The sequence below is a fragment of the Macrobrachium rosenbergii genome, chromosome 39, assembly GCF_040412425.1.
Source record: "Macrobrachium rosenbergii isolate ZJJX-2024 chromosome 39, ASM4041242v1, whole genome shotgun sequence".
Taxonomy (NCBI): Eukaryota; Metazoa; Arthropoda; class Malacostraca; order Decapoda; family Palaemonidae; genus Macrobrachium; species Macrobrachium rosenbergii.
Window position 1 is genome coordinate 9,889,618 of NC_089779.1, and position 25,383 is coordinate 9,915,000.

A 25,383-nucleotide genomic window follows, 5' to 3' on the forward strand; every position below is an offset into this window, starting at 1 on the left:
TTGTCGCAGAATAGCCAAGATTCCCCCTAACTGATACCCTTCTTTTTGCGAGAAGACTCTCTGCTCTTAATGACATTTTCCCACCCTACTCCCAGTCAACCACTACCCCCCCCCCCCCACCCCACCCCACCTCCAGACCCACCTTTTGCTTCTGTTGATAGGGTCGTGATTCACCCCGGGTTATTAAGGCCTTCCAACAGTCACGGAACCGGTATTAAAAGTCTTCGTATTTGGTCGTGGTTAGAGCAGTCACTCTCTGGTGTGTGTGTGTGTGTGTGTGTGTGTGTGTGTGTGTGTGTGCATGTGCACTTTGTGCGTGATGGAAGGATGTAAAGGTTGATCTTCAGACTTCTGATTCACATTCCTTTTCGTAATAGATAAGTAAGTCAATCCAGTTTTCTCCTTGGAAAGAAAAAGCTTGCGACCAATCGGTGGAAATGAGTACGTTTGTTTGAGTTCCTGACGGGTAACTTGATGAAAAGGGATGTATCATTAGATTTTTCTAGTGCTTCTTGCGTTGCGAAAACGGTGTAAAGGGATTTTATGTCAAAAAGATACCTTTGCATTTCGTTATTGTGAAATGGTAGATTCGTTTCAATCAACTGTGATGTAACCTAATAATTGACAATTTTATTTATATTCTGTTTCATTTCTTTGGAATAAATGTTTTGATGTTACCTGTAGTTGAATATACGTTCGAACACATATAATTACAAGATTTAAAACTAAATGTTTCTCCATCCTGATAGTAGATGACATCTCCTTTTGGTAATTGCCTAATGGGAGGCCAATGCACTTCAGAATTCACTTTGGACAATTTCATATGCAGATCATGTATCCATCTGAAGACTGAATAGGCCCTTTGGACCGAGATGATTTAACCTCCTCGGAAGGAACATATCCGCATGATTGGTGATATCCTGTGGTTATATCAGCGATTAGCTCCAGCCACTTCCGCTGGGAATCACCACGAAAATTATAGTCATATATCCGAAGTGTCGTCCTTTTTGGCCGTATCTTCATTTGCATTCAGGTGTCTGTGATTCTCTTTATGACACTTCATTGCATCCGGATGCTGTGATCCGTGACGTTTCTTCAATGGCAAAACATTCGAAGTCATTATGAAAGATGAAAGATTCGCTGCGAAGATGACTCCAAGATTGAGCGCTAAACGATATGTGCAATGGCACGGGAGCCCATTTGATGGGTTTCGGATGACGGTGAATCTTGGCGCAACAAATCATGTCAAATGAGACTGACGCCCGGTCGGGCAATGGCCACACACCATGACGTGGTTGTGGGTGAGGGGGCAGTGGCGGGGGGTGTCATGTCTTCTTCTGGGAAGCTCCTAACGAGGCCGGAGGAGCTTCTTCTCAAAGCTGCTTACCTTGACAAGGACATCTACCTTACCACGCATCCACCGCATCACTGACCTTCCAAGCTGCCGTGGTTTTATCGCCGATTGGGTTTGCAGATGCCTCTCCCTAAATCTCGTGGCTTTAGCATCGCTTTCTTGCGCCTTTGCCAACCAACTCCCTTCTTTTCTCCCGAACTTCAAATATACTTAGGTCAGTCAACCATTTTAGTTGATTGCGCCGTGGCCGAGGGTTGCGTGGTTTTTGATCTTGGTGCTTGGGAAAGGACAATTAAGCCGTGACAAAGACTCAAATTACTTGCTTTTCTAAGAACTAAATATCTTGGAAATATCTCGGCGGAAAAAACTATAAAGAGAACAACGACGTTTACGACCAGAGACTTAGAACATTTGGGAAAATGTTAGAAATCACGTAAATATCCTGGCAAGTAGCGCGTGAGGATTGTGTATAATCTAAGAAAACCCTGTGCATGATGACGATTGGTAATGAGAGAGAGAGAGAGAGAGAGAGAGAGAGAGAGAGAGAGAGAGAGAGAGAGAGAGAAAGTGGTTAGGATTATTCAACAGACCATGTCAAGGCATTTGGCAGTCATTACGAAAATATCCTGCAGATTCAAATAAGACTCCTTTTGGATGTAATGGACTACATACCTCTGACTCCATTGCTCTGAGGATAATAAGAAGTGATTTTATGACAAGATCGTAGTTATCATTGCCATGCTATTACTACTGCTGCTGATGCTGTAAACGGTTCATTTTACTTTTGCATTTTATATGTATTGTTTTATTTTGCTGTATGTATACAGTCTTTCATAAGTAAAGGTCCTAGCAAATGTTGCATTGTATTAGACAAATTTATCAACTTAAGTTGATTATATTCTTGAGCCGTCCTTTTTGAAGTAGAATTATTTGTGAGCTTTCATATAATTTGTTGTTATGTTTAAGATGATAAACTAGTAAGAAAGTTAAACAAATTCCACAGGGTTTGGAATCTTGTCATTTATCATTTTTTTTATTTTATTTTACGAACAGAACTAATTTGATTTGAATTGATGTAGCCTGCAATTTACAGAATATTGTTATTTCTGGTTCATGTACTTGAGAGAGAGAGAGAGAGAGAGAGAGAGAGAGAGAGAGAGAGAGAGAGAGAGATGGCTTATTAGTTAGCTCCTCTCCATGACGTGACCTTGATTGACCAATTCATACAGAATGATTAGCAGATCTTTTTCATGGAAATAGAAGGATAAGCCTTCATTGTTGACAGTGACTTGGTATCTTTCAGGGATTTTCTTTATTAAGGATAGTCTCTTTATGGAAATTTGTCCCCCAACTCCCCGTACAGTAGGTGTAAGGGGTGCTTTCCCCATAACGGATTCGTGGCAGTCGGAAGCGTCGAAATTACTTCTCGATCTAGTCCATAGAAACCACTGGATGTTGGAAAACTCACTCCTGTCCTGTGTTCCTACAACAGATACCATCGGTGCGAATAGGATTTCTCCATGAATAGGGTCCTTCAGCAGATATTATTGGGGTTAGGGGTTATCCCGCAGGACTGGGTCCCTGGACTGGGAGTGTTTTCCCGGGGGAAAGAGGGGACAACGCAAGGATACCATCACAAATGAGGATATATTGGGATGTCTCGCTCAGAGGCTATGGAATTTCACGCTTCTGAACCTATTGAAAACTGTCTTTCGTGCTGCCTGCTGCACGAAGTTCCTTGCAGGGTAAGAGTCAGCTGTCAGATGCAGTGGTATTACCTTCCATTGACAAGAATATCAGTGTTGCATGATGATGGTGGATTGGACAGGGTGTCCTGTATATACATATATATTGTTCAGTTCACTGTCGAGAAGAAATAGACCCTTTTTATTTGTGAAAGGCAACAACATCACAACTCGTAAAGAACTCTCACACGAAAACGACATTCCCACGACAGCCAGCACGACATAGTTTTCAGTAGGATCAGAAGCGTGAAATACCATAGCATTTTAGCAGCGCATCTCATCCACTCGGAGCTTTCTTGGACCTGCCTCTCTCAACCAAGGGAACCAGTACTGTGAAATAGCTCTTAATACCGATGGTATCTGGTGTAAGGGCCCAATACATGGGTCTCCTTACCAAATCCAGTGGTCTCTACAAATACAGGGTCTCCTTCTCAAATCCAGTGGTCTCTACTCTATGTCCTAAAGCCAAAAGGAGAAGGAGCAATTTCTTAACTTACCAGGGAAGCACTTCTTAAGATCTATTGTATGGCTAGTCAGGGACCCACCCAAAGGTCCCTCATAAAGCTGTTTCTCCCAGCAGGAGATGGCTCCAGAAAAAAACATTACAGTAGTCGATGCCACATTTTTATTTAATATAACTTAATATCAGATGGAACCCCTAATACATTTTTCAAGCCTAATTTTCTTACCAAACGGAAGATGAGTGAGACTCACAAAAGGTGACAGTACGAACTTCCTCCTTTTCTCCCTTTTCCTTCTTTCCTTGCATTCCTGGCCATAGCAGAAACTGGCAGGTCAGTGTCCCAGGAAGTGGGATGAGCTCCTCATTTTTATAGTCTCTTACATCTTCAAAATCTTGGATATCTACCGGTGTAGACGTTCAGGTCTTGCGTGCGTAAATGGTGTTTAAAGTGCTAGATGAGAGAGGAAAAGGCAGGGGACAGTGATTAGAAGCTACACGCATCCCGTCACGATCCTTAGCACTCAGGGAACGACAGAGGTATTTTGAGAGAGAGAGAGAGAGAGAGTTTTGAAACATTCATCCGTGGCTTCCTGTACTCTTCTTCACTTGTTACTCTTCCGCCTTTTTGTTTCGCTTCCGATTTTATGATTTATCTTTACATTCCCGATATGCGGTACTTGGAAAAATAAGAAGTCGAATTTAGTATCCTATTTTCTTTGGACTTTGGGTGTATATTTTGAGGGAACATTTCTATTTGTGATTAGTGAATATGTAAAACATATATATATATATATATATATATATATATATATATATATATATATATATATATATATATATATAAATGTGTTGGGGGGTGGCATTCATGTATTTATGTACGTATGTCTGTGTGGGAATATATATACTAAATGCAGTAATTTGTAGTTTGATTTATCCGGTGTACTCTGCATTTTAACATTTTGCTAAGTTAACCATATAACCTCGGTACCACAACGGTTAGTAATTAATATTCACATCTATGCAAGTATGACCTCAAATAAAATCCCCACGAATGTCTTTGTTACTTTTGTCATTTTGTATTTCATGTAATTTGGTAACATTTCCGTCGTTTCAGGGGGCTCCGTAGAACATACATTTTCAGTGGTTGAGGGTGAGCTGTTTATTAATACTCCTAGATATCTTAGTTCACCGAGTTCAGTCACTGACAACAGCTAAGAAATGAAAACCTTTGGTGAACTGCCGCTGTAAAGTTAATTTTTTTTTTATTATTCTTTTCTTTATAACCATCACGACCGCTCTACCAGTACCGGCCATCAAAATCATCCAGCACCAGACGACATCCGGACTCACTGTAGAACTATTTGTTAGATGACCGGAAGTATTTATTGCCATCGTTATTGTCCTCTGTGTGGTTCCTTCGTTGCTCATTATTCGAGGTACAGCTCCCCCTTGCCTTATTTGTATCGTTTTCATCGTCATGATCATTATTGTTATCATCAACGAGATTTTTTACTTTGTTTTCGTTAGGCATAACGAACCTTCTTGGAGCAATGCTATCGCAGGTTGATTTGGATATTTTCCAGAAGTGGCTTTTCAAAGTGGCTTTATTTTTTGCATGCATTTGAAATACTTTTTAAAAATTTATATATATATATATAATTTTTCTTTCTTTTTTTCAGTTTGTATTTATAAAGTACGGTACTCATGCATTTTATTTTGGTGATGTAAGATCGCTTACTGTGGTTAGGTTAGGAGCAGGGAAATAAATCGATATGCACTCTCACTAAAGTTCTCCACAGCGAAATGGCAAAGGGAGGTGTAATACCTTTGTGTATTATGGTATAGGTAACGGGATTATTACTTTTTTTGACGCATTCTTTATGAAAATCCTTGCAGGTTTTATCCCCCTGATAGAGGGAGCCATACCGGAAAGTGTCTCTTTGTGGGATTTTATCCTGGCGTTTACATGAGAGGTTTTTACACCCAAACGAACAGTAAATTTTGATAAACCGAGACAAAAGGCAGAAGGTTTTGTAAGCAACGGGACTGCAATAATTTTATGCATGCGAGGAACACTTACCATGGTGGATGGACAGATCTTGGCGTTGTTATAAGGCTTGACAAATTTGAAACTAATTTCTGTAGCTGAAAAAATGCAGTAGTACTGAAACGCATACCTTGAACAACTTTTTTTTTAATTTTTTATGTTACATTTTGATAAGGTTTGCCCGAATTCTTTTAGATTATAAAATAATGTAGTGTGACGCTGGACTCGAAATAGCCTGGTAGAAATGTTCCTACGAGGGAGTACCTCAAGTGGAACGTGTATCGAACCTGATAGTAAAACTGCCGAGCCGGAGGAGACTGGGCGGGCAACAGGCACAGTACATCAAAGGGGATCACCCTTTTCCTCGTATCGTCAGTCTAAAGGATGACGAGTCCGTTGACTCCAGAAGGGTTAGGTTTCCTGTAGGTTCTGAGAGTACCAAGAGGCACCCCAATTGTTACATTTCGGATAGAGGAAGGCCATAAACCGTGAGGTGGATGGATCTACGTTTTGTTAGCTATTAATAAAATGTATCTGCCGTTGAATTTGCGGCATATTATTTCGTTAGATGCTTATTTTTTAACAAAGGGACAAAACAAGGTCATTTGTATCGTATATTTTGAAGAATCGTAGAAATTTCTCATCATATTTGACGGCTTATGGAAAGAATGCACGGGTGTCACGCCGTTCATTTTTGGAAAATGAATAAAAATGTAAGCGCCTAATCGGTATTGTGAAAACATACCGGAGGCATTTCAGTATTAAAAGACAAGCTCTCATGTAGGATTAGCTCTGTCACTGCTATTTTAATCGTGCTCATAGCCGTACGGAACAAGCCATAAATTTACCGCCATCGACTTTTTGAGCAAGCTTCCTCAGAATTAAAAGCTCTCTCTCTCTCTCTCTCTCTCTCTCTCTCTCTCTCTCTCTCTCTCTCTCTCTCTCTCTACTAAGAGATGAGGTGGACAGTAATACGGAGGGAAAGTAGAAAAAAAAATCACCACAAATAATTTCATACATGAATATAAAACAGTAGACAGATACATACATGAACAGATCAGTAGTCACATAAATAAGAATAAATAAATGAATACATTTAACATTTTTCTCTCATGTCTCACGCATACTAACAGCACCTCTCGAACTGTAGGGCTTAATTTCATTGCAGTTTTCACGTCACAGTTACCTTAGCACCCACTCCTGTGTTACGGTGAAATTGCCTACGCCGTAGGGTCGCACGGTTACGTGCACCGAAGTTCGCCTTTTGAGATCAACTCCGCCTTCCGAGAAGCCCAGCGGAAAATTATGTGAGGTTCTTTGTAGCTTACGGGGCAAGCGCCGTCGAGTCTCAAGAGAACCAAGCGATTGACTGATTGATTTTTGGTCACTAAAAATGGCATGGCCGAACCAAGCCTCTGTTACCTTTGTGAGGTTGTTTAGTATTAAGGATTTTGTTGGGAGTGGGTGATGCTCTGTAAAAGTAGTTGGAATTTTCTGAGAAGGGAGTTATTACGAGGTTACGAATTTCTTAAAACTGGTTAATGGTGCAGCTGAAGGAAAGATATTTATGACAGTCTCTCTCTCTCTCTCTCTCTCTCTCTCTCTCTCTCTCTCTCTCTCTCTCTCTCTCTGTCTTTTGTTAGGCGATCGAGGTGAAGTTTGACATAGTAGTTATCATGAAATACGTAGGTAATTTTTCAACCATTTAGGATTCAGGTATAATGAACAAAAGCTATTGAGCTGAAAATTAAAAACAAAACAAAGGCTGTGGGGTAGTAGGGAGGGTCCTTGAAAAATTTGGTTTTATCTTAACTTCTGGATGCAACATATATTTGGGGCTGATATATATTATATTATATTATATATTATATTATATTATATTATATGCTGTATATATATAATATATATATGTATATATAAATTTTTTTCACATATTTACCCTAAGAAGAAATGGGCTGAAGGACTACGTTGGCATTTAATAAAACCAAGACTTCATGGAAAATGGCAAGAAAATGCCCGTTAATTTATTGCCTTGTAGCAAATCTGAAACTTTCTGTTATTATTCATAATGATATTTAAGTCGGCTGATTAAGAGGAATACATTTCTCAAGTGCCGTTATTGTGTTCATGGTGAAGGTTTTTTTTAGGATAATAAGGAAGTGGAATTAATTAGAAGTGAATTGCAACTTCACTGAAGATAATGGGTTACCTACGCTGATTTCGTTGAGAATTTGTGCTTCGGCCATTTTTTTATATATATTTAATGATTTTTATTTCTAAACCATTTCAGATTTGTTCATCATGATTTATTATTAGCGATTTACCGTGTGAATCATCGCTGAGATAATATGGAAGATATTCATTTCCTGTAATCTGATAAGCATGATGGCGTGAGTTTCTTAATATGAATTTCAGCAGTACGGAAACGGAAAGTCTATTCGTGTGAGACCAACGAAGTAATTTGGCATTAACATTTGTAGTGGTAAAATTGTTTCACGGAATAGAAGTATCTCTCACAGGTAATTGTGCGTACGTATCCGTAATGAAGAATGGTCGTACTGGCTGGAATTCAATATCCGGTTGTCGGTTGATGTATTTGCAGATATAGCCTAGTACTGAGGACAAGTCCCATTATACGGATTTACTCTAATGTATTTTCATTTTTTATGACGTTACTTGTAAAATGTGATTCACATTGCTTAATTGAAAACCGTTTCTTTATAAGGAGTTGTCCAATGTTCACATTGACAGTTGCGTTGAAGTTAGTTCAACCTTCCTAGTAGACAGAAAGATAACTTGGTTTTAATTTCCCAGTAAAGTTAATAAGAAGCTTGAACTTTACAGTAGAATTTAAGAGTAATTAGTTTGAACTTTGACTTGAATTTAAATAAACTTTTCTGTAGTTTCAGCAAACCTCTTGATTTGGGGAGACGCATCGAGGAATGGATAGAGCCTATGTTGTAGATTTAAACTGCAAATATTTATGAAATATGCTTAAGTATGATTTGGGTATAACAGTATTTTTGACATGTTAATGTTGTTATAACTGCCTTCTCATCATCGCAGTTATTACCATTCTCATTATTATTATTATGTTATTGGAAATGGCAAACGCCTTTGGTTCAAGCATTTTCGTCTAGCATAGAGACACTTTTCGCGAAGTGAGCTGACTCATCTGAAGATTGTTTTAGACGATCTTAACTTTTGTGATGCAGTATTCTCCTCGGCAATAAATGTTTGCAGCAGGACGATAAATTTTGTGTCGTAATGTTATGAATTGGGTGGGAAAATACTTCATTCACTGATCATTAAATCACGTTCTGTCCAGTCGCTAATAACTCTGGGCGTAATGGCCGTGCGAACGGTATTCCATCGGATCTGACGCAATTTAATAGGTTTCACATTTCACTAAATCTCGTCAAATTGGAAATTACACCGAACTGCGAAATGAATGTGCTCTAATTGAAGAACATGGAAATGAAAAGTTGAGAAGAAATTGAAAATTACCCGTTGGGGAAATTTATGGGAAGCTTAGATTAATCCAATTTGTGAAATACAGCGGGATTTAAGAGCGGATGACAAGCTGCCGATATGCGGAAGTCCTACAGTTTAGACCTGATTTATAACTACCCACTTTTAACGATAATTTACCGCATGAGAATGAGGTTGCGTCATCTAACTGAGAAGAGAGGGTCGGTGGGGGGGGGGAAGGGGAAATAGAGACGTGCTTCTTCTCATGCACGACAGAAGAGGGAAACCGTTTTAACCATGCAAAATAGAGTTTACCTTTTTTTCCTCTTAGTGGATTTTTCTGATGGCGCTTTCATGGTGAATGCACGCATGAAATGCAGGTGCTTTATGAGCTGTGGTTTTTGTTGCATGGCAGTCTATCCTTTTATTTTTCTGAAAAGAAAACTACTGTGCTGGCTTTGTCTGTCCGCCCTCAGATCTTAAAAACTACTGAGGCCAGAGGGCTGCAAATTGGTATATTGATCATCCACCCTCCGATCATCAAACATACCAAATTGCAGCCCTCTAGCCTCAGTAGTTTTGATTTTATTTAAGGTTAAAGTTAGCCATATTGTGCGTCTGGCAACGCTATAGGCCATGCCACCGCTGGGCCGTGGTTAAAGTTTCGTGGACCGCGGCTCATACAGCATTATACCGAGACCACCGAAAGATAGATCTATTTTCGGTGGCCTTGATTATACGATGTACAGAAAACTCGATTGCGCCGAAGAAACTTCGGCTCATTTTCTACTTAAATTGTGCCTGTTGATTTTTTACTTGCTGATATTTATTTTTACTAGTCTGTATGTGTAGGTGAATACGTATGTACGATTTTGATAAAAGTTCATGATTAAGAAAAAAAAGGTGAAGAAGGTAACTTTACCCATCCTTCTCAGGCGTTGGAACCGTAATTCATTACCCCATTTCATTTACCGACGATGAGTGTTCCTCATTGGACAGGTGGGTACCGTTCTCAGCTAGCACTCTGCTGGCCCCGCGTTCGATTCTCCGACCGGCCAATGAAGAATTAGAGGAATTTATTTCTGGTGATAGAAATTCATTTTTCGGATTCCACAATAAGCTGTACGTCCCTTGCTAGGTAACCAGTTGGTTCTTAGCCACGTCAAATAAATCCAATCCTTCGGGCCAGCCCTAGGAGAACTGTTAATCAGCTCAGTGGTCTGGTTAAAATAAGGTATACTCAACTTATTTAACGGATGAACAGCAGCGATGTAGTTGCGGGAGCGTAAGGAATCCACATGCTGACACACATAGAACTTATCCAGGCCACTGCCTTATCAAATTATCGATGATAAGTCAGATTCATTTAGGCAAGGCAGAAGAAATTAATTTGGTCGGGAAGTATTCTCCTAACTCATCATCGTTGTACTTCACGTTAGTTCTTTTAATTTTGTGAGATCTGCAGCTAATGTGTATCATCTGTGGACGTAATTATTTAATTGGGCAATTCTTTCCATTATATATATATATATACCGTTAACCGTTAGAGAAAGTTCAGATAATTCACTTCCGAGCTAATTTATACGTAACCCACCACGTGCGGTGTATTCTGAATGGATGACCAAAAGCTAGTCGTAACTGTTGCTGTGGTTTTTTTATAAATAACCAGGATTTTCTTGTATTAATAACCCTGATTTTCTCTATGTAAATAACCCTGCTGCATTACTCCAGTATCAATATGTATTTATTTTGACACCTGGAGACTTGCGTTTGAGAAGGATGTCTATTCTGTTGTTAGCTTTCATTGATGATGACTATGGCCAGTAGGTTTGATTATTTTTAAATCGACCAGTACTTTTCAAACTGAATCTAGAGCGAGTTAAAGGCCAACGTTTTTATTCGTTTTTGGTCGCCGAAAGTGCGTAAAAAATAAAAGTCCCAAAGTTAGTTTACCATGGTTGTAATGTTATCTGTTCGCCATCAGCATCCGTGATTTCTTCAGCACGATTTTGTTCAGTCTTAATACATGGCTTAAAGGCAGTTCCATTAATCTTTTCAGATAGCTCTTGTGATGTTTCACCTGCTAAGAACATTGCAGTGTTTAAGTAATTATCTCTTAGTTTCGACCATAAAGTCAAAAGGAAATATCTCTCTCTCTCTCTCTCTCTCTCTCTCTCTCTCTCTCTCTAACCTTTAGCAACGTATATATCTTGACAGTGACATGATTGATACTCGTCGTCGGCTTATTTTACTCTTTAGTTGACGCTTTAATCTTGATTTACGTAGGTTATTATTTATTATTAAGTTTATATCATTGCAGAGGCCGATGGAACTGGCAACATAATTCCCTTATAAATTTAAGGCGTGATTTAAAAAAAAAGAGAGAGACGATAGGAGGAACAGAGAGAGCGAGAGGATTAATCCAAAAGAAAATGCCAGTTGACTGATGCAAGGAAAGCGAGAGAAAGGAGAAAGTTCCAAGTTTGCCAAAGTCGGTAAGAAACACTCACTAAACCCAGCCTCTCTCCCGTACCTTCCCCCGCCCCCGAAGAAATAAAATAAATTCTTGTCCGTAAAGGGCATAAATTAGTATATACTTTAACTTGGGGTTTTTCTCATCGAAGTTCGTATTTTGTGCTGAGTTTTGCTCGGAATTTTAATAATTACTTAACAAAATATATTTTTTTTCTGAATTACTTGAATTTTCTCGGAATATCGATGTTAAGTATGAACAGCTATGTCTTTTTCCTATCTTAAACATGTTTTTCTTTTGTTGGTATTCGTGGCTTCTCTCCGGATGCCGGTATGATGTTAAGGTAGGTACGTTTGCCTCAAGCGAGAGAGAGAGAAAAAAAAAGACCGAGCTCCCTGGGGGAATAATATTGGTACTAAATTGCAGTCTTCGTAATATGCGGCTTCCTTTTTCAGTGATGGCGTTAAGAAGCCTCTCAAGACATGTTGTCATTATGGCTAACGGAGGATTTGATTATTATTATTATTTTTATTTCGAAGTTAAAATTGGCTGGAGTTTGTAAGGATAATCTTTGGGGAACGGCTCAGGAAGTCGCATCTGTTATTGCAAGACATTTGATTTTTTCTTCTGTCATTGTACTGTAATTGTGGTTCTTGGGTAAAATGCAATAAGGAGGATATGGACTCCTGTAAGTCAAATGGGAAAATAATGTTAGTTTAGCATCTTTTTTATCAGCGCTAGTCATAAATGTTTGACAAAAATAATAAAAAAAAAGGGCAGTATCTGTGAGAATGAAAGATGAGTGATACCATTTTTGATGTTCTGGAACTAAAGACACCAAACCTCTCCGAGGGGTAACACTCTCTCTCTCTCTCTCTCTCTCTCTCTCTCTCTCTCTCTCTCTCTCTCTCTCTCTCGTTGGTCCCTTCCCTTGCGCAACAGAGAGGAGGTGTGACGCCTAGGAATATAATTCTAGCTCTTCTCCGGAACTGTGATCCAGTGCCTTCAGATCTTTGAACCTGAGAAGTTCCGATGTCCTTTAGTACCGAGTTGCATGAGTTGCTTCGAGTTATCCCTTTCGAAGCCATTTCCTTTACATTTTACGGTTTTTGCAGTAAGAAAGGGAAAGGGGCTAAGTTTTTGTCCTTTGGCGTGGAAAAGATAAACTTTAATTGTTTGATTTATGCTTTTGCTTTCCAAAACGAGAGTGGCCTTCTTGATTAGTTTCTTTATATTTTTAGCGATAATATTATGAAAGGATGTTGGTTATAGATTGGATTTACAAAAATACCTTTAACAATATTTTATTTTGTGGTTCCTTTTCCGCAGTCTCATATGCTGAAGGGATTCATGCTGGATTTCTATGCATTCACCTTTTTCTGTGGCAATAAAATCATTTTAATTGCATTGATTCCTAATGGAATTAAATCATCTGGAGGGGCGGGGAGCGGGCGTTATTCATATGAATGTTTTTACCAAGTTTTAGTAGTACGTTTTCATACTTGTATGAAAGGATGTTGGTCATAGTGTAGATGTACAAGTAATACCCTTATCTCTATTTTGTTTCGTGGTTGTCTCTCTGCAGTCTCATATAACGAAGGGATTCATGCTAGATTTCTATGCATTTACCTTTTTTCCTACATCCCACTCAGGCGTTTTATATTAATACCTCTCGTTTTTATTATTTCATTCACTTTCATAGTTAGTTTAGCAGAGAAAAGTCTATCAGTACTTACCAGTCCTGACGGAAAGCTTCACCATATAGTACAGGGACACTGCTCTCTGCGGCTGTGCCGACGGGTTCGAAGCCATTGTTTCGTTCTGCAGGAGACACAGCGTCTCTTGCACTGGTGCCAGGGGGTTCATTACAAAACTGCCGAAAAAAAAGGACAATTACCCCATTGATTTTGTAGATTTCGAAGAGTTTAAAGTATACAGTATTATCGGGCGGAGAATGACTCTTTGACATTTGCCAGATTGAAATTTATACCCGTGTGATTATTTTGTATAAGTTGAAGATCTTTTAAGAACTGAGTATCCTTGAGGATCGTCACTTACCTGAAGGAGGCAGCAGCGCATTCGGGTTCCTCCCGACACCATCCTTGGCACTCCCATAGCGATAGATTCCTAATGGTGTAGTAGGTAGATCCTCTATAGTCTAGCTCCGTTAATTTCTCGAAGGCAACGCGTCCTGGAAAGTGATTTAAAAGTATATAAGCAATGGTTGACAACGGATTGTGATGAGAATATTTTACACGTTTAAAAATAGGCTGTTAGATTTCGTGGAGACAATACTATTTCCTGATTTAAAACATGCCTTGTTAAAAGTCAGTCCGAACATGAATAGTTATCATTCGATAACGGATGAATGGATTTCTATGAAATTTGATGGACACAGTCTTCGGATGAGTCCCTTCGGAGAATAAACATTATTTGGATATCGACGAAGAGTTTTCTGGGTTTCTGTGGCATTAAAACCATCACAACTTCATTGATTCCTACTGGAATTGAATCATCTGGAGTGGCGGGGTAGGGGGTGTTATTCATATGAATGCTTTTACTAAGTTTCATCAGAATCTGTTCATTAACTTCAGAATTACAGGTAGACAGAGAAACCGAACCAAAAGCACACGTTCTTTGCTTAGGTACCGTATTTTGCTTATTGTAGTAATACGAAACTTACAGTACCGTCACCGCAGTCCATGTTATTAGTTTTTTATTTCACAATTTCCAAGTGAGTACCGTAGCCGTATTCTGTTTTATTAGTTTTTTACGTCACAATTTTAAGGTGAAGACCGTTACCGCAGATTATTTCATTAGTTTTATATTTCACAGTTTTCAGTTGCTCGTAGAAACTGTTGGGCAACGTCTCCTTCATAAATATGCATTGTGTAATTCACGTAACTCGGAAAGTAATTAATATTCATAGCCTTCAAAAAACCATAAATGAGTAAAAGACGTTGTTAAGTAGGGCATTGCAGGAGAAAAGTTTAGGTTATTCATACAAGACTTGCAAAACCGTTTCTTGTGGTGGCCGTAGCATTTCCCACAGTGGTTTGAGAGTTCAGAAACGATTGAACGCAGGCACTCTACTGACGCCGTGTAAAGTCTTATGAAAGGTAATTTCTTGAATGATGTCACATAACTCATAAGAGTTTTCAGAATTATTGCTCTCATCGTCAGATTCGATTAACCACGTATAATTGCTGTTCTTAAAGCTTCTGAGTAAGAGAGACAGAGACAGAGAGAGAGAGAGAGAGTTTTCAGAATTATTGCTCTCATCGTCAGATTCCGATTAACCACACATAATTGCTGTTCTAAGTAAGAGATAGAGAGAGAGAGAGAACTCATGAGATATTTTCAGAATCATTGCCCTCGTCGTCAGATTCCAATTAACCACATATAATTACTGTTTTTAAAGCTTCTGAGTAAGAGAGAGAGAGAGAGAATTTTTTCTAGACATTTAAGCTGTCCTGAAAACACTTCATTTGCTGACCTGAGTGGTTTAGTGGCACCAATCACCTGTTGTTGATATTTGGAAAGCTGTAATTTATATAAGGAATAATAACAGAAAAAAGAAAATGTGAAGCTAAAGGTAATGTAATTTTTTCCACAGACAAAAAAAGTTAATTTTCATTGTGAACGATTTAATAAAAACTGAAATCATGATAGGTATAATTTAATTTTTTATTGTTATTATTACAAGAAGAAGAAGAAGAAGAAGAAGAAGAAGAAGAAGAAGAAGAAGAAGAAGAAGAAGACGAAGAAGAAGAAGCATTAATCTTAGGAGAGACATCCTCAAAGGAAGTCTTCTTGCACCGCAATATCTGTCATTACCGCGCTGATGTTAGGATGGTGATACATTATTACGTCCTTTGTTATTAATGGCTGAAAACTTTGAGTTTTTATCAAATGGGCTGCGTTAACTTTGAAAAAATGTCGACCATTATTTCCGTTCCTGAGAGTGAGCATCGAAAGGTTAACCTATTGAGGAGTTAACACCCCTGGGTAACAAGACTCATGACAATACTATATATATATATATATATATATATATATATATATATATATATATATATATATATATATATATATATATATATATATATATATTTATATATATAATGTGTGTGTGTGTGTCGTTGACACCACACTAACAACGTCTGTCGCAAAGGTCTAAGCGTTGAGTTTGGAATGACTTTGCTAGCCTCATTAGTCATAGGATAATAAGTGTTTGTGGCTGGGCTCCTCATATATGTTGACCATACCTACTGTTGCTGAAGTACGCTGATCGGAAGACCAACAATGCAGCGAGCATGCTGTAGAAATTAATGTTCTTAAAGAATCTTCGATTCTAACATGGCAACTAAGGCTGCAATTTTTGTCCCCACAAAGCTGGTTTCTCATATTTTATAGCACGCGTTCACAACCCGTAATTACTGCCCCTTTGTCCTTACACAGGTGGGTCTGTACCTGTCTCATAGTTTCTAGAATTTCAATTTTTTTACTTTCGTTTACTTCTTTTGCAAGTATGAATAAAACGTCTGTATAAATACGCCAGTTTTGTTGTATGAAAAACAAGAAAACATTCATTTTCTTTATCCTCTCATTAATACTCTATGTAAAATAATTATTTTCTTTCCCTTTTGGGATGAGGGTGCGAGCTTCATGACCTTCTCCACCAAGGTTTTTGTAACTCCCTGGCTTCGAATAACCACTAAGTACACATCTCGCTGCCAAGGTCAGCAGAGTCGCCCTGAGAGTTAATGCAACAACCCTAAATTCCTCCTCATCTCTCGGAAATTGAACCCGGCTCTTCTTACTGGTAACGAGGAGCGTTTATAGATCGGTCGAGTTTTTAGTTGTGTTCGGTGATGACAGCGAAAGTTTCTTATGTGTTTCTTAAGTGCCTGAACGTAATCAAGGATTCTGCCGTTGGCAGTTTCGTTGTCTGTGGTACAATTTGCGTGATTCCCCAACTCAGATTCTTTAGGTCCAAGTCCCTTACGGAGCTTGTCATTGAATGTACCTCAACATAGCTTGGTCTACATAAATCAGGGCAGTGTCGCAGTATTTTACTAACTACTTTTCTTGCATTGTCTTGCATTCAAGTAGACACAGTCAAGAATCTCAGCATTGGTTCGCGAACATAGCAAATATATTCATGACCTTTATTAAAAAAGGGAAGAAGAATGACTCTCCGTTTGCTTCTTATCCTTGGAACCAAACGAATGGTACATGATATTTATTTAAATGCTGACCGGGAGAGATGTAACACCCCGAAGGCAGTGTTACTTTTGAAGAGATTTCGAAGGACCTTGCAGGGTGCGGTTGCGGAATGTTAAGGCCCAAATTTGACCTCATCAGAATGCTTTGGAATGTTTCTGAATATTTAGCAATCACTTAACTATATTTATGTTTCTTGCTATGCTTATATTCGTAAAAATTAGATTAGCCTCTTATCTGTCTAGTTAGAAATTGCTGTGTATGATGGTTCGTCTTATGATATCGATATTGCTGTGTATCCACTAGGAAAATGTGGTTGCAGTTTTCATAGAAGAGATCTTTAACAGTATAACAAGCTGCAATTTCGATTAATTTTTTCTTCCGAAGTTGATAACTTTAGTGTCACGTGTCCCTTTCTTCTGTTGGATTGCGCTGCCTAATATTACGTTCACGTCTTTTGTCTATCCCTCAGTCGCGGAGTTGTGGATGAGGTGCTTCGTGGTGGCAAGTCAAAAACAATCATATTTAACATATACATTTTTAGAATTTTTTCATCCAGAAACATAGTATTGATACAAGAGTTCAAGAAACTTCTCTGTCAACTAACTATTGGCGGAAGATTTGTTAGAAGAAAAATGTAGGATTTGCACGGGCTTAAATCCCAGTTCCGAATAATGAACTGGTTTCCAGTGCAGCGAAAACGCGAGCAGAAACAAAAGGCGGAAGGATATGAAGTAATGACGTTTAACGAAAAAAAAAAAAAATAGAAAACGATCAAAACCACACGACATGTGGTAACCCAACTCAGCAGATTGACGAAGAAAACGAAGGAAATCTTCGGTCGCCGGGAACATAAAGTGTATTATTGACATAAAACCACGAATCATGATGGAAAATGGTCGGGGAAGAAAGAACAGGGTGGTGCTCGCGCCGAACATTTTGAAATTGGTGTAACCACAGGAACATCGTGATTGTGATTACCTGATATATATATATATATATATATATATATATATATATATATATATATATATATATATATATATATATATATATATATATATATATATATATATAACACGCTGCAATAGGAGCTAGCTTTTCGGTTCTCAACAAGTACTTTTACTTTATTTCAGGTTGCGAGACACATGCCCTTTTTGAAACTGATTGCAACCCATCACAGTGGGCTATCTAGCTGGTACATGATTCACTGCTTAGATTAACAGAAGCACATTAAATTTGAACTGACGTGCCTAAATCTGTCAGTTTCCTGATATGGTGCGCATTGGATATTGTTAAGAATCTCCCAGTGAAATTGGGTAAGAAAATTGAATTGAGGACATGAAGGAAAAAATAGGATAAGCAGAATAGATCCAGTGGTCATAGTACAGAACGTTAAGTGACATAAAAAGTTGGTACGTTGAATTTGGATGAGGTTCATTGAATGTACAGATGAAAGTGAATGTAAATTAGTGTGACAAATGTTGAGTTTTTGTCCTTTCAAATTTTCATTCTGGCGAATCACAATTTACCACCACATTAGAGATTCCTCCATCCATTAGATTTCAAGACGAGTAATTTTAATGGCAGCGTGACGGCGTGTGGAATCCACCCATGTATTTATGGTAAGTGGATATTCGTATTATTCTTCCCAAATCACTGCGAAGCGTTTATAGTAGTGGTGAGTTTACATGTGCCATTGTACTTGCGTAAATACATACAAAGCGCACAAAGGCATCTTCAGAGCACATGCATACATTACTGCAGTCTAGAAGCGTTCCACAGGACTTTCCCTCTTAAAAAAAAAAAAAAAAAAAAAAAAAAAAAGATAGAAACGGTAACATCACCCCCTACCAAACGACGGGCCCCAGGTTCGACCCCTGTCCGAGGACGGGCGGATGGACGTAATCATTTCTTGCATCGATTTTCTGTTGCGAATTGCTAGAATAGTAATAAGGTACAAAATTCAAAGAACCCATTCAAAGATTGTTATGAAATATAAGTTATAAAAAAACAATATAAACCACAAGTGACGAAGTGACTTACCTAAGGCTGCTGAGAAGAGCATCAGCAATGCCCCGGACAGGAGGAACGTCCGAGAGCCCATCTGGAAAGAAAGATATCAAATGTCAGAAGCTGTTTTGTGAGAAAAACAATAATTTTAAATGCTTAGTCAGTAGATTTTATAAGATGAATACATTTGGATCTGTGAGATGCTATGTGATTAGATGCGTAATTGATAGTTTAATCAAGGGAAGATGGTAGAATTTGTCAGAGATAGATTTATATAAAACAAGTAAAAAATACGCCGAAGTTTCTTCGGTGCAGTCGGGTTTTCTGTACAGCGTATAATCAAGGCCACCGAAGATAGATCTATCTTTCGGTGGCCTCGGTCGGTATAATGCTGTATGAGCCGCGGGCCATGAAACTCTTTGTGTTGTTGCGTTGCCAGGAGCACGATCATGGCTAAATTTAACCTTAAATAAAATAAAAACTACTGAGGCTAAAGGGCTGCAATTTGGTATGTTTAATGATTGGAGGGGTGGATGATCAACATACCAATTTGCTGCCCTCTAGCCTCAGTAGTTTTTAAGATCTGAGGGCGGACAGAATAAGTGCGGACAGACAGACAAAGCCGGCACAATAGTTTTCTTTTCAGAAAACTAAAAAGTCCTTTATAAAATTGCTCAAAGTAATTAACAAATTTCTAATGATTTTAACTCTATTTTGGAACAATTCAGCGCTGCGAATGCCTTAAGGATAATTTAACTTGAAGTATTACTTTATTTATTGCTTTAGGTACATCGTTTGAATATTTGCAAATTAACACTATAATTATCTGTTGCTCTAGTTAAAATAAATGAATACCTGCAAATTAACAGTCTCTACTTTTCACGAAATGGAAAAAGACAAACTGAAAATTACTAATTTTTAAGAAAACGTTGGCGAATAATTATGCCACTCATTTATATTTTCTTGTGATGTTTCTTGCAATTTTTATTGTAAAATTTTTATTATAATTCGAGTTTCATCGTCGGGTTTTAACATCGGTATCAGTACCATAGAACAAGTTGAATATTTTTCGTTAGTGTGGTAAAACACATGATACCATTTTTAGTTTTTGTTTATGTTTTTCTTATAAGTGTACACAGACTTTCTTCTTTCGATGCACACCCATCTCATAACTGAATCAGATTACTCTCTGATGTGCATTGAAATCTCTCAGTGGTGTGTGGCGTGAATCCATCTCCTGCCTAACGGTGTCTCATCTTTCTGATATTCAGTTCTTGCTTTTCTATTGTAATTATTGCCAGCTTTTTTTCAATGCATTGAAAAATAGAAGTCTTTGCCTGTGAAAGAACAAGTTAAATATTTTTCATTAGTGTGGTAAAACACATGATACTATTTTTATATATTTTTTATGTTTTTCTCGTAATTGTATTTAGTCTTTCTTCTTTCGCCGCACACCTATCTCATAACTGAATCAGATTACTCTTTGATGTGCGTTGAAATCTCTCGGAGGTGTGGCGTGAATCTATCCCCTGCCTAACGTTACCTCATCTTGTAACGTTTTTCAAAGTCTGTTGGTGCATTTTTATACAGCTGGGGAATTATTCGAATGGTAAGAGTTGCTACATTGCGTTCCGACAATCGCAAGTGTTCATTGTAAGCAGTTTATCGGGTAGTGATAGTACTGCATGGAGATTTTTCGTTTGAGTGTTTTAGAACTGAGGTCGTTTCGCGGCTTTCGAAGTTTTTTTACTGATTTAAAGTTTTAAGCAAAAGTTACTATGGATATAGTAGAATTAAAATGAGTCGTTGAAGATTCTGTGTGTGTGTGTGTTAAAAAGTTAAGTATATCTTAGTTTAACCAGACCACTGAGCTGATTAACAGCTCTCCTAGGGCTGGCCCGAAGGATTAGATTTATTTTTACGTGGCTAAGAACCAGTTGGTTACCTAGCAACGGGACCTACAGCTTATTGTGGAATCCGAACCACATTATAGCGAGAAATGAATTTCTATCACCAGAAACAAATTCCTCTTGTTCTTCACTGGCCGGTCGGAGATTCGAACTCACGACCAACAGAGTGGTAGTTGAGAACGGAACCCGCTCACCCAGCGAGGAACTATGTGTGTGTGTGTGTGTGTGTGTGTGTGTGTGTGTGTGTGTGTGTAAGGCATTACAAGGGGAATTCGTCAGAATTCTCATGCTTGTTATATTATCATAAGAGGTGATGCGAATATTCTAAACTTTTTTGGTGCCAGTATTTCTAATGTTTGTAAATGATTTTTTTTTTTTGTGAAAAAATCATTAAATGGTGATATTCGACAACTGAAGACAATTCCTTCTTTCTCTTTTCCTTCATCCTATTATTATTGTGGTTATTTTATGAACGCGTTCATACGGCACAAGCCGGAAGACTGTACGTAATCCTATTAACCAAAAGTGTCAAGAGATCCCAACCGCAATAAATCCTCTTTAGTATTTGTATGGGTAAGGAAAGGGGGGAGGGGGCGGGGTTTGGGCTAGGTGGATGTACTATGTGAGTGGTGTAGGAATAGTCCAGCTGACGGCGAGGGAGAGAATTCCATGTGGACAGTTACGTTTCTGCGGGAGCAGGTGGCCAGCGAGGACTGTATAGACAGAGACCTCACAGTCACACCCGCGTTCTCATTCTGTTCACCTCGGTGCCACTTCTGGAGCTGGTACCGAAGGCATGCAGGCCTGAGTTCGATTCTGTGCTGGGTTATGTTGATTTATTTCGGTAGCTTGACCGTTTGGTAATCTGCGATGTTCGCGGTTTTGTTTTCTACCTCATATTTGCTACCTGTTTTTCATGTTTTACATTATCGTATTTGTTTTAAGTATGTCAGGCACCATTCCACAGTATGTTCATCATTTGATTAGTTTAATCGTGGTGGAGTTTGCGATGTTTCTTTTTCGTGTTACTAAACGTCGGTGATGAACTGCTATATACTGTATATAGCTCACACATCGACTAAAACAGCAATTTTTTTTATTTATTTTCTTTTGTCTGACACTGTATACCGTGGAAAAGTAGGCCTGTACTCTTGGGTTTCAGCGGTTTATAATTTTGATATGGTGGTCATATATTGCCCTTCTTTCCCGTATCTTTTTAACTTAGGCTTAGTTTAGTGTTGGTAAGCTTATCCATGTTGTCAGTACTGACTTTTTTACATGACCCCGACATTCGCTAGCATTCACTGATGGACGTTTTTGAAATACGGTGCTCTTGACAAATTAAGATACTGTCATTGATGCTTTTGGAAGACATCAAGACTTATTCTTGTCAACAAGTAGCGTATGCTTGATATATTGGTACAAGAATGAGTGCTTGTGGTTGTCGACTAGTTACTTAATACCTACTTAACAGTGAACACCAAGTACTGGATCATCCATTTGCGACCCTCGTCTTTGGTTACCCAGGGGAAGTTGCGATGAAGCAATAAACGACATCTGCCTGATTTTTGTTAATTGTTGCCCTGTGTTCATTGGTCCAACTCCGCCAGGAAGAAAATTGGCACATTCTGATTAGATGTACGAGTTTGTGTCTGGAATTAGGACAGGATTTTTCGGTTACAGAGGTTGATTATATTACCAATACTAGATACGTAGTTCGGTAGAAGTGCTTAATACGCTTAAAAAAAAAAATCATTTCAGGATAGCTTAAATGACAAATATTGCTGATTAATATTAAAATTTATGAATTTGTAAACCGTTAACGTAGTGCTTGGCGAAGAACCAGACTCTTACGATCCTGCCAGTCCAGTCCAAAATTGTAAATTGGCGCATTCTGATTAGATTTACGAATTTGTGTCTGGAATTAGGACAGCATTTTTCGGTTACAGAGGTTGATAATATTACTAATACTAGGTACCTAGTTCGAGAGAAGTACTTAATAGACTTTAAAAAAAAACTCACTTATTTCATTATGTTAGCTTAAATGACAAATATTGCTGATTAATATTTAAATTCATGTATTTGTAAACCGTTAACGTAGTGCTTGGCGAAGAACCAGACCCTTAAAATTCTGCTGGTCCAGTCCAAAATTGTATGCTTTCACGATGAAGTGCAGACAAGCATGACTGACAAAATAAGCTTGGATAATGCTAGTGTTTCTTGAAGGCTGCCTTCGTATGTTACGATAAATTTTCTTTTTTTAAAAATGATGTCAGGGTAATTGATTCAGGAACCGCAAGTGGAGTTCTGTTTTATATATTTTAGTGATGAACAGTGGCATCACATTTGGTGATTCACAAGTTATCTGCTTCGCAAAGTATGATAATGGTTTGTTTTTGCTAGCGTGATCGGTAAGTGATTTTGTATGTATATATACGAGTATATATATATATATATATATATATATATATATATATATATATATATATATATATGTATGTATATATATATGTGTATGTTATACAGTATATATATTATATTTTATATATATATATATATATATATATATATATATATATATATATATATTATTTTTTTTTTTTTTTTTTTTTTTTTTTTTTTGAAAGGATTGGTCATATAGAAGGGTTTTAATTTCTAAGAGAAGCGCGAGATGTTAGAAAAATAGGAATGAATGACAGTTCGTGGAAATTCGTCTGTGAGTCAGCAGTTGAGCTTTATGTGTGTCAGTTATTTTTGTGGTGTTTTTTCTCTAGGGCCACCCATTGTTCCCGCGAATTGCTGTAATGTTGAATAAAATATATGTATACATTAAAAGAGTGAGGAAGAGGAAATATGCATTATTAGCTTATCAGCATCGATCTAAAACCACATATATCATTTGTTGTTGCCAGAGGTATGACCCTCTTTCTCGCAGTGTCTAATCGCACACGGAGGAAGGGGAAAAATTGACCTTCGTTAAGCACGCCTTCCCACAAAACTGGAAGAATTATTTCCGGTCATAGGAACGAAGAAGAATGGGATGGCGCTTTGGCCCATATTCACTCCTATGGTCCGCCGTAATTGCTTACGTTGTTCGCGGTGTGCCTTAATTGTTTCGTAGGGTGGGGTTGCGTTGCTTTATGTTCACAGACGTGGAAAACCTGTGTGCCAAAGTTAACAATGCTTTATTTTCTTATTACGACAAGTTATTAATTTTTCTCTTGGTTTTCATTGTTCTTATTTTTGTATAGTTTGCAGTTGTGCCTCAGGTCTCCGCCATTAAAATTTACTTTCTTCTAGACCGGAGACAAGAGAATTTTCCCTATTTATATAATTCAGCAATTTGGTTTCTGTTTTATAGAGTAGGTGAAGTTTTTGGAATACTTTCACCTGGAATATTGTTTATTCGATGTATAACATTTTGTAAAGCAAGACATATGCAGCATTAAAAGTGGGAGCTGGGAAGAAATTACATTACGAAAAGAAATCAACATAGCCGAGCTTTGTTAGTTTTGATGATGATGATGGTAATGAGGATTATTACCATCTTTGTTGAATTTAGGAGACCTGTCTCTATGCCTCTGTTGAGTATACAGTACACAGCCGACCCTTTTTATTAAAAGGATAGGTTTTGACAATTTTGAATTACCTGCTCTACCATAACTTGATTTAAATAAACGCGTCTTTTTCATTTCTTCTTGAAAAAATAAGTATTGTGGGGGAGAAAGTTTATCCAGTCTAACCGTTTTACCTCGAAAAACTGTCGCGGGAGCCGGTTCGACAAGTGACGTTGACGATAACATAACAGAGGAAGTGGAAAGGAATGCATCGGAACGAATGCTAAAAAGAAAAGACCAAGAACGGCGGAAGAAGAGAGACGAATGCAGCTGACCCGAATAATAGGAAAGCCGTGAAAAGAACGAGATTGAGTTCTGCTTCAGTAAATACCATTTAGATTAATGATACATTTTTTTTTTATTCCAGATCGTTGACATCAAGGGAGAGAGAGAGAGAGAGAGAGAGAGAGAGAGAGAGAGAGAGAGAGAGAGAGAGAGAGAGAGAGAGACTGGAGTAGCATGAAGAATTGTTATTTACCTGTTGGGTTTAGTGGGTCTTTTGCAACTCAGATCTGAAGGTCAGAGCGCTTCCTCTTCCGGGCACGCGATTTGCTCTCGGCAGTTTTCTTTCGTTTACTTTTGTTTTTCCGTGAATTAACTCCAGTCACTCAAGTTTAATTATTTGTGTGTGTATCTGGTGGTCAGAGAACGCCATTTCTTTCATAGGAGACTCTTGTCATGCTTCTGATTTCAATTTTTCGTTTTTCTGGTGTTAGTCTCAGATTGTGTGAATTCTTTGGTCATATTTATACATTTGGAGTTCTATTCTGAAAGCTGTGTAGAAATGTATTGCAAGCTTCAGAATTTTGTTCACTCGTTAACTGATGATTAATTATAAAATATATTAATAGATAATGCAAACTTTCTTATTTTACTCGTCATATTTCTGGAAAATTTATGAAATTAAAATAACTTCCCTATTTTTCTTGGTTATACTCCTGGAAAATTGTTGTTATTGTTGATGTTGATGTTGTTATTGTATGGACTGCGTAAGCTTCATCGCTTTATGTTATTTTCTTTGCGGTTATATAATTTATTATTGTTTTTAGTTTTCTAAAAAGAAA

The 25,383-nt window shown here is 37.9% G+C and overlaps 1 protein-coding gene and 1 long non-coding RNA gene across 4 annotated transcripts in view; one reads left to right on the forward strand and one right to left on the reverse strand.

The window, feature by feature from the left end:
• Positions 1 to 25,383, forward strand: part of LOC136825731 (uncharacterized) — a 583,078-nt gene that overhangs the window by 131,830 nt on the left and 425,865 nt on the right. The window lies entirely within an intron of this gene.
• tyn (trynity) overlaps positions 1 to 25,383 on the reverse strand; it is a 124,003-nt gene that overhangs the window by 29,524 nt on the left and 69,096 nt on the right. For all 3 annotated transcript variants that reach the window (XM_067082491.1, XM_067082490.1, XM_067082492.1), the window contains exons 2-4: positions 18,826 to 18,886; positions 13,612 to 13,744; positions 13,290 to 13,426 (exon numbers count right to left, since the gene is read on the reverse strand). In XM_067082491.1, coding sequence (XP_066938592.1) covers positions 13,290 to 13,426; positions 13,612 to 13,744; positions 18,826 to 18,886 — 331 coding nt within the window. The remainder of the gene's footprint in view (positions 1 to 13,289; positions 13,427 to 13,611; positions 13,745 to 18,825; positions 18,887 to 25,383) is intronic.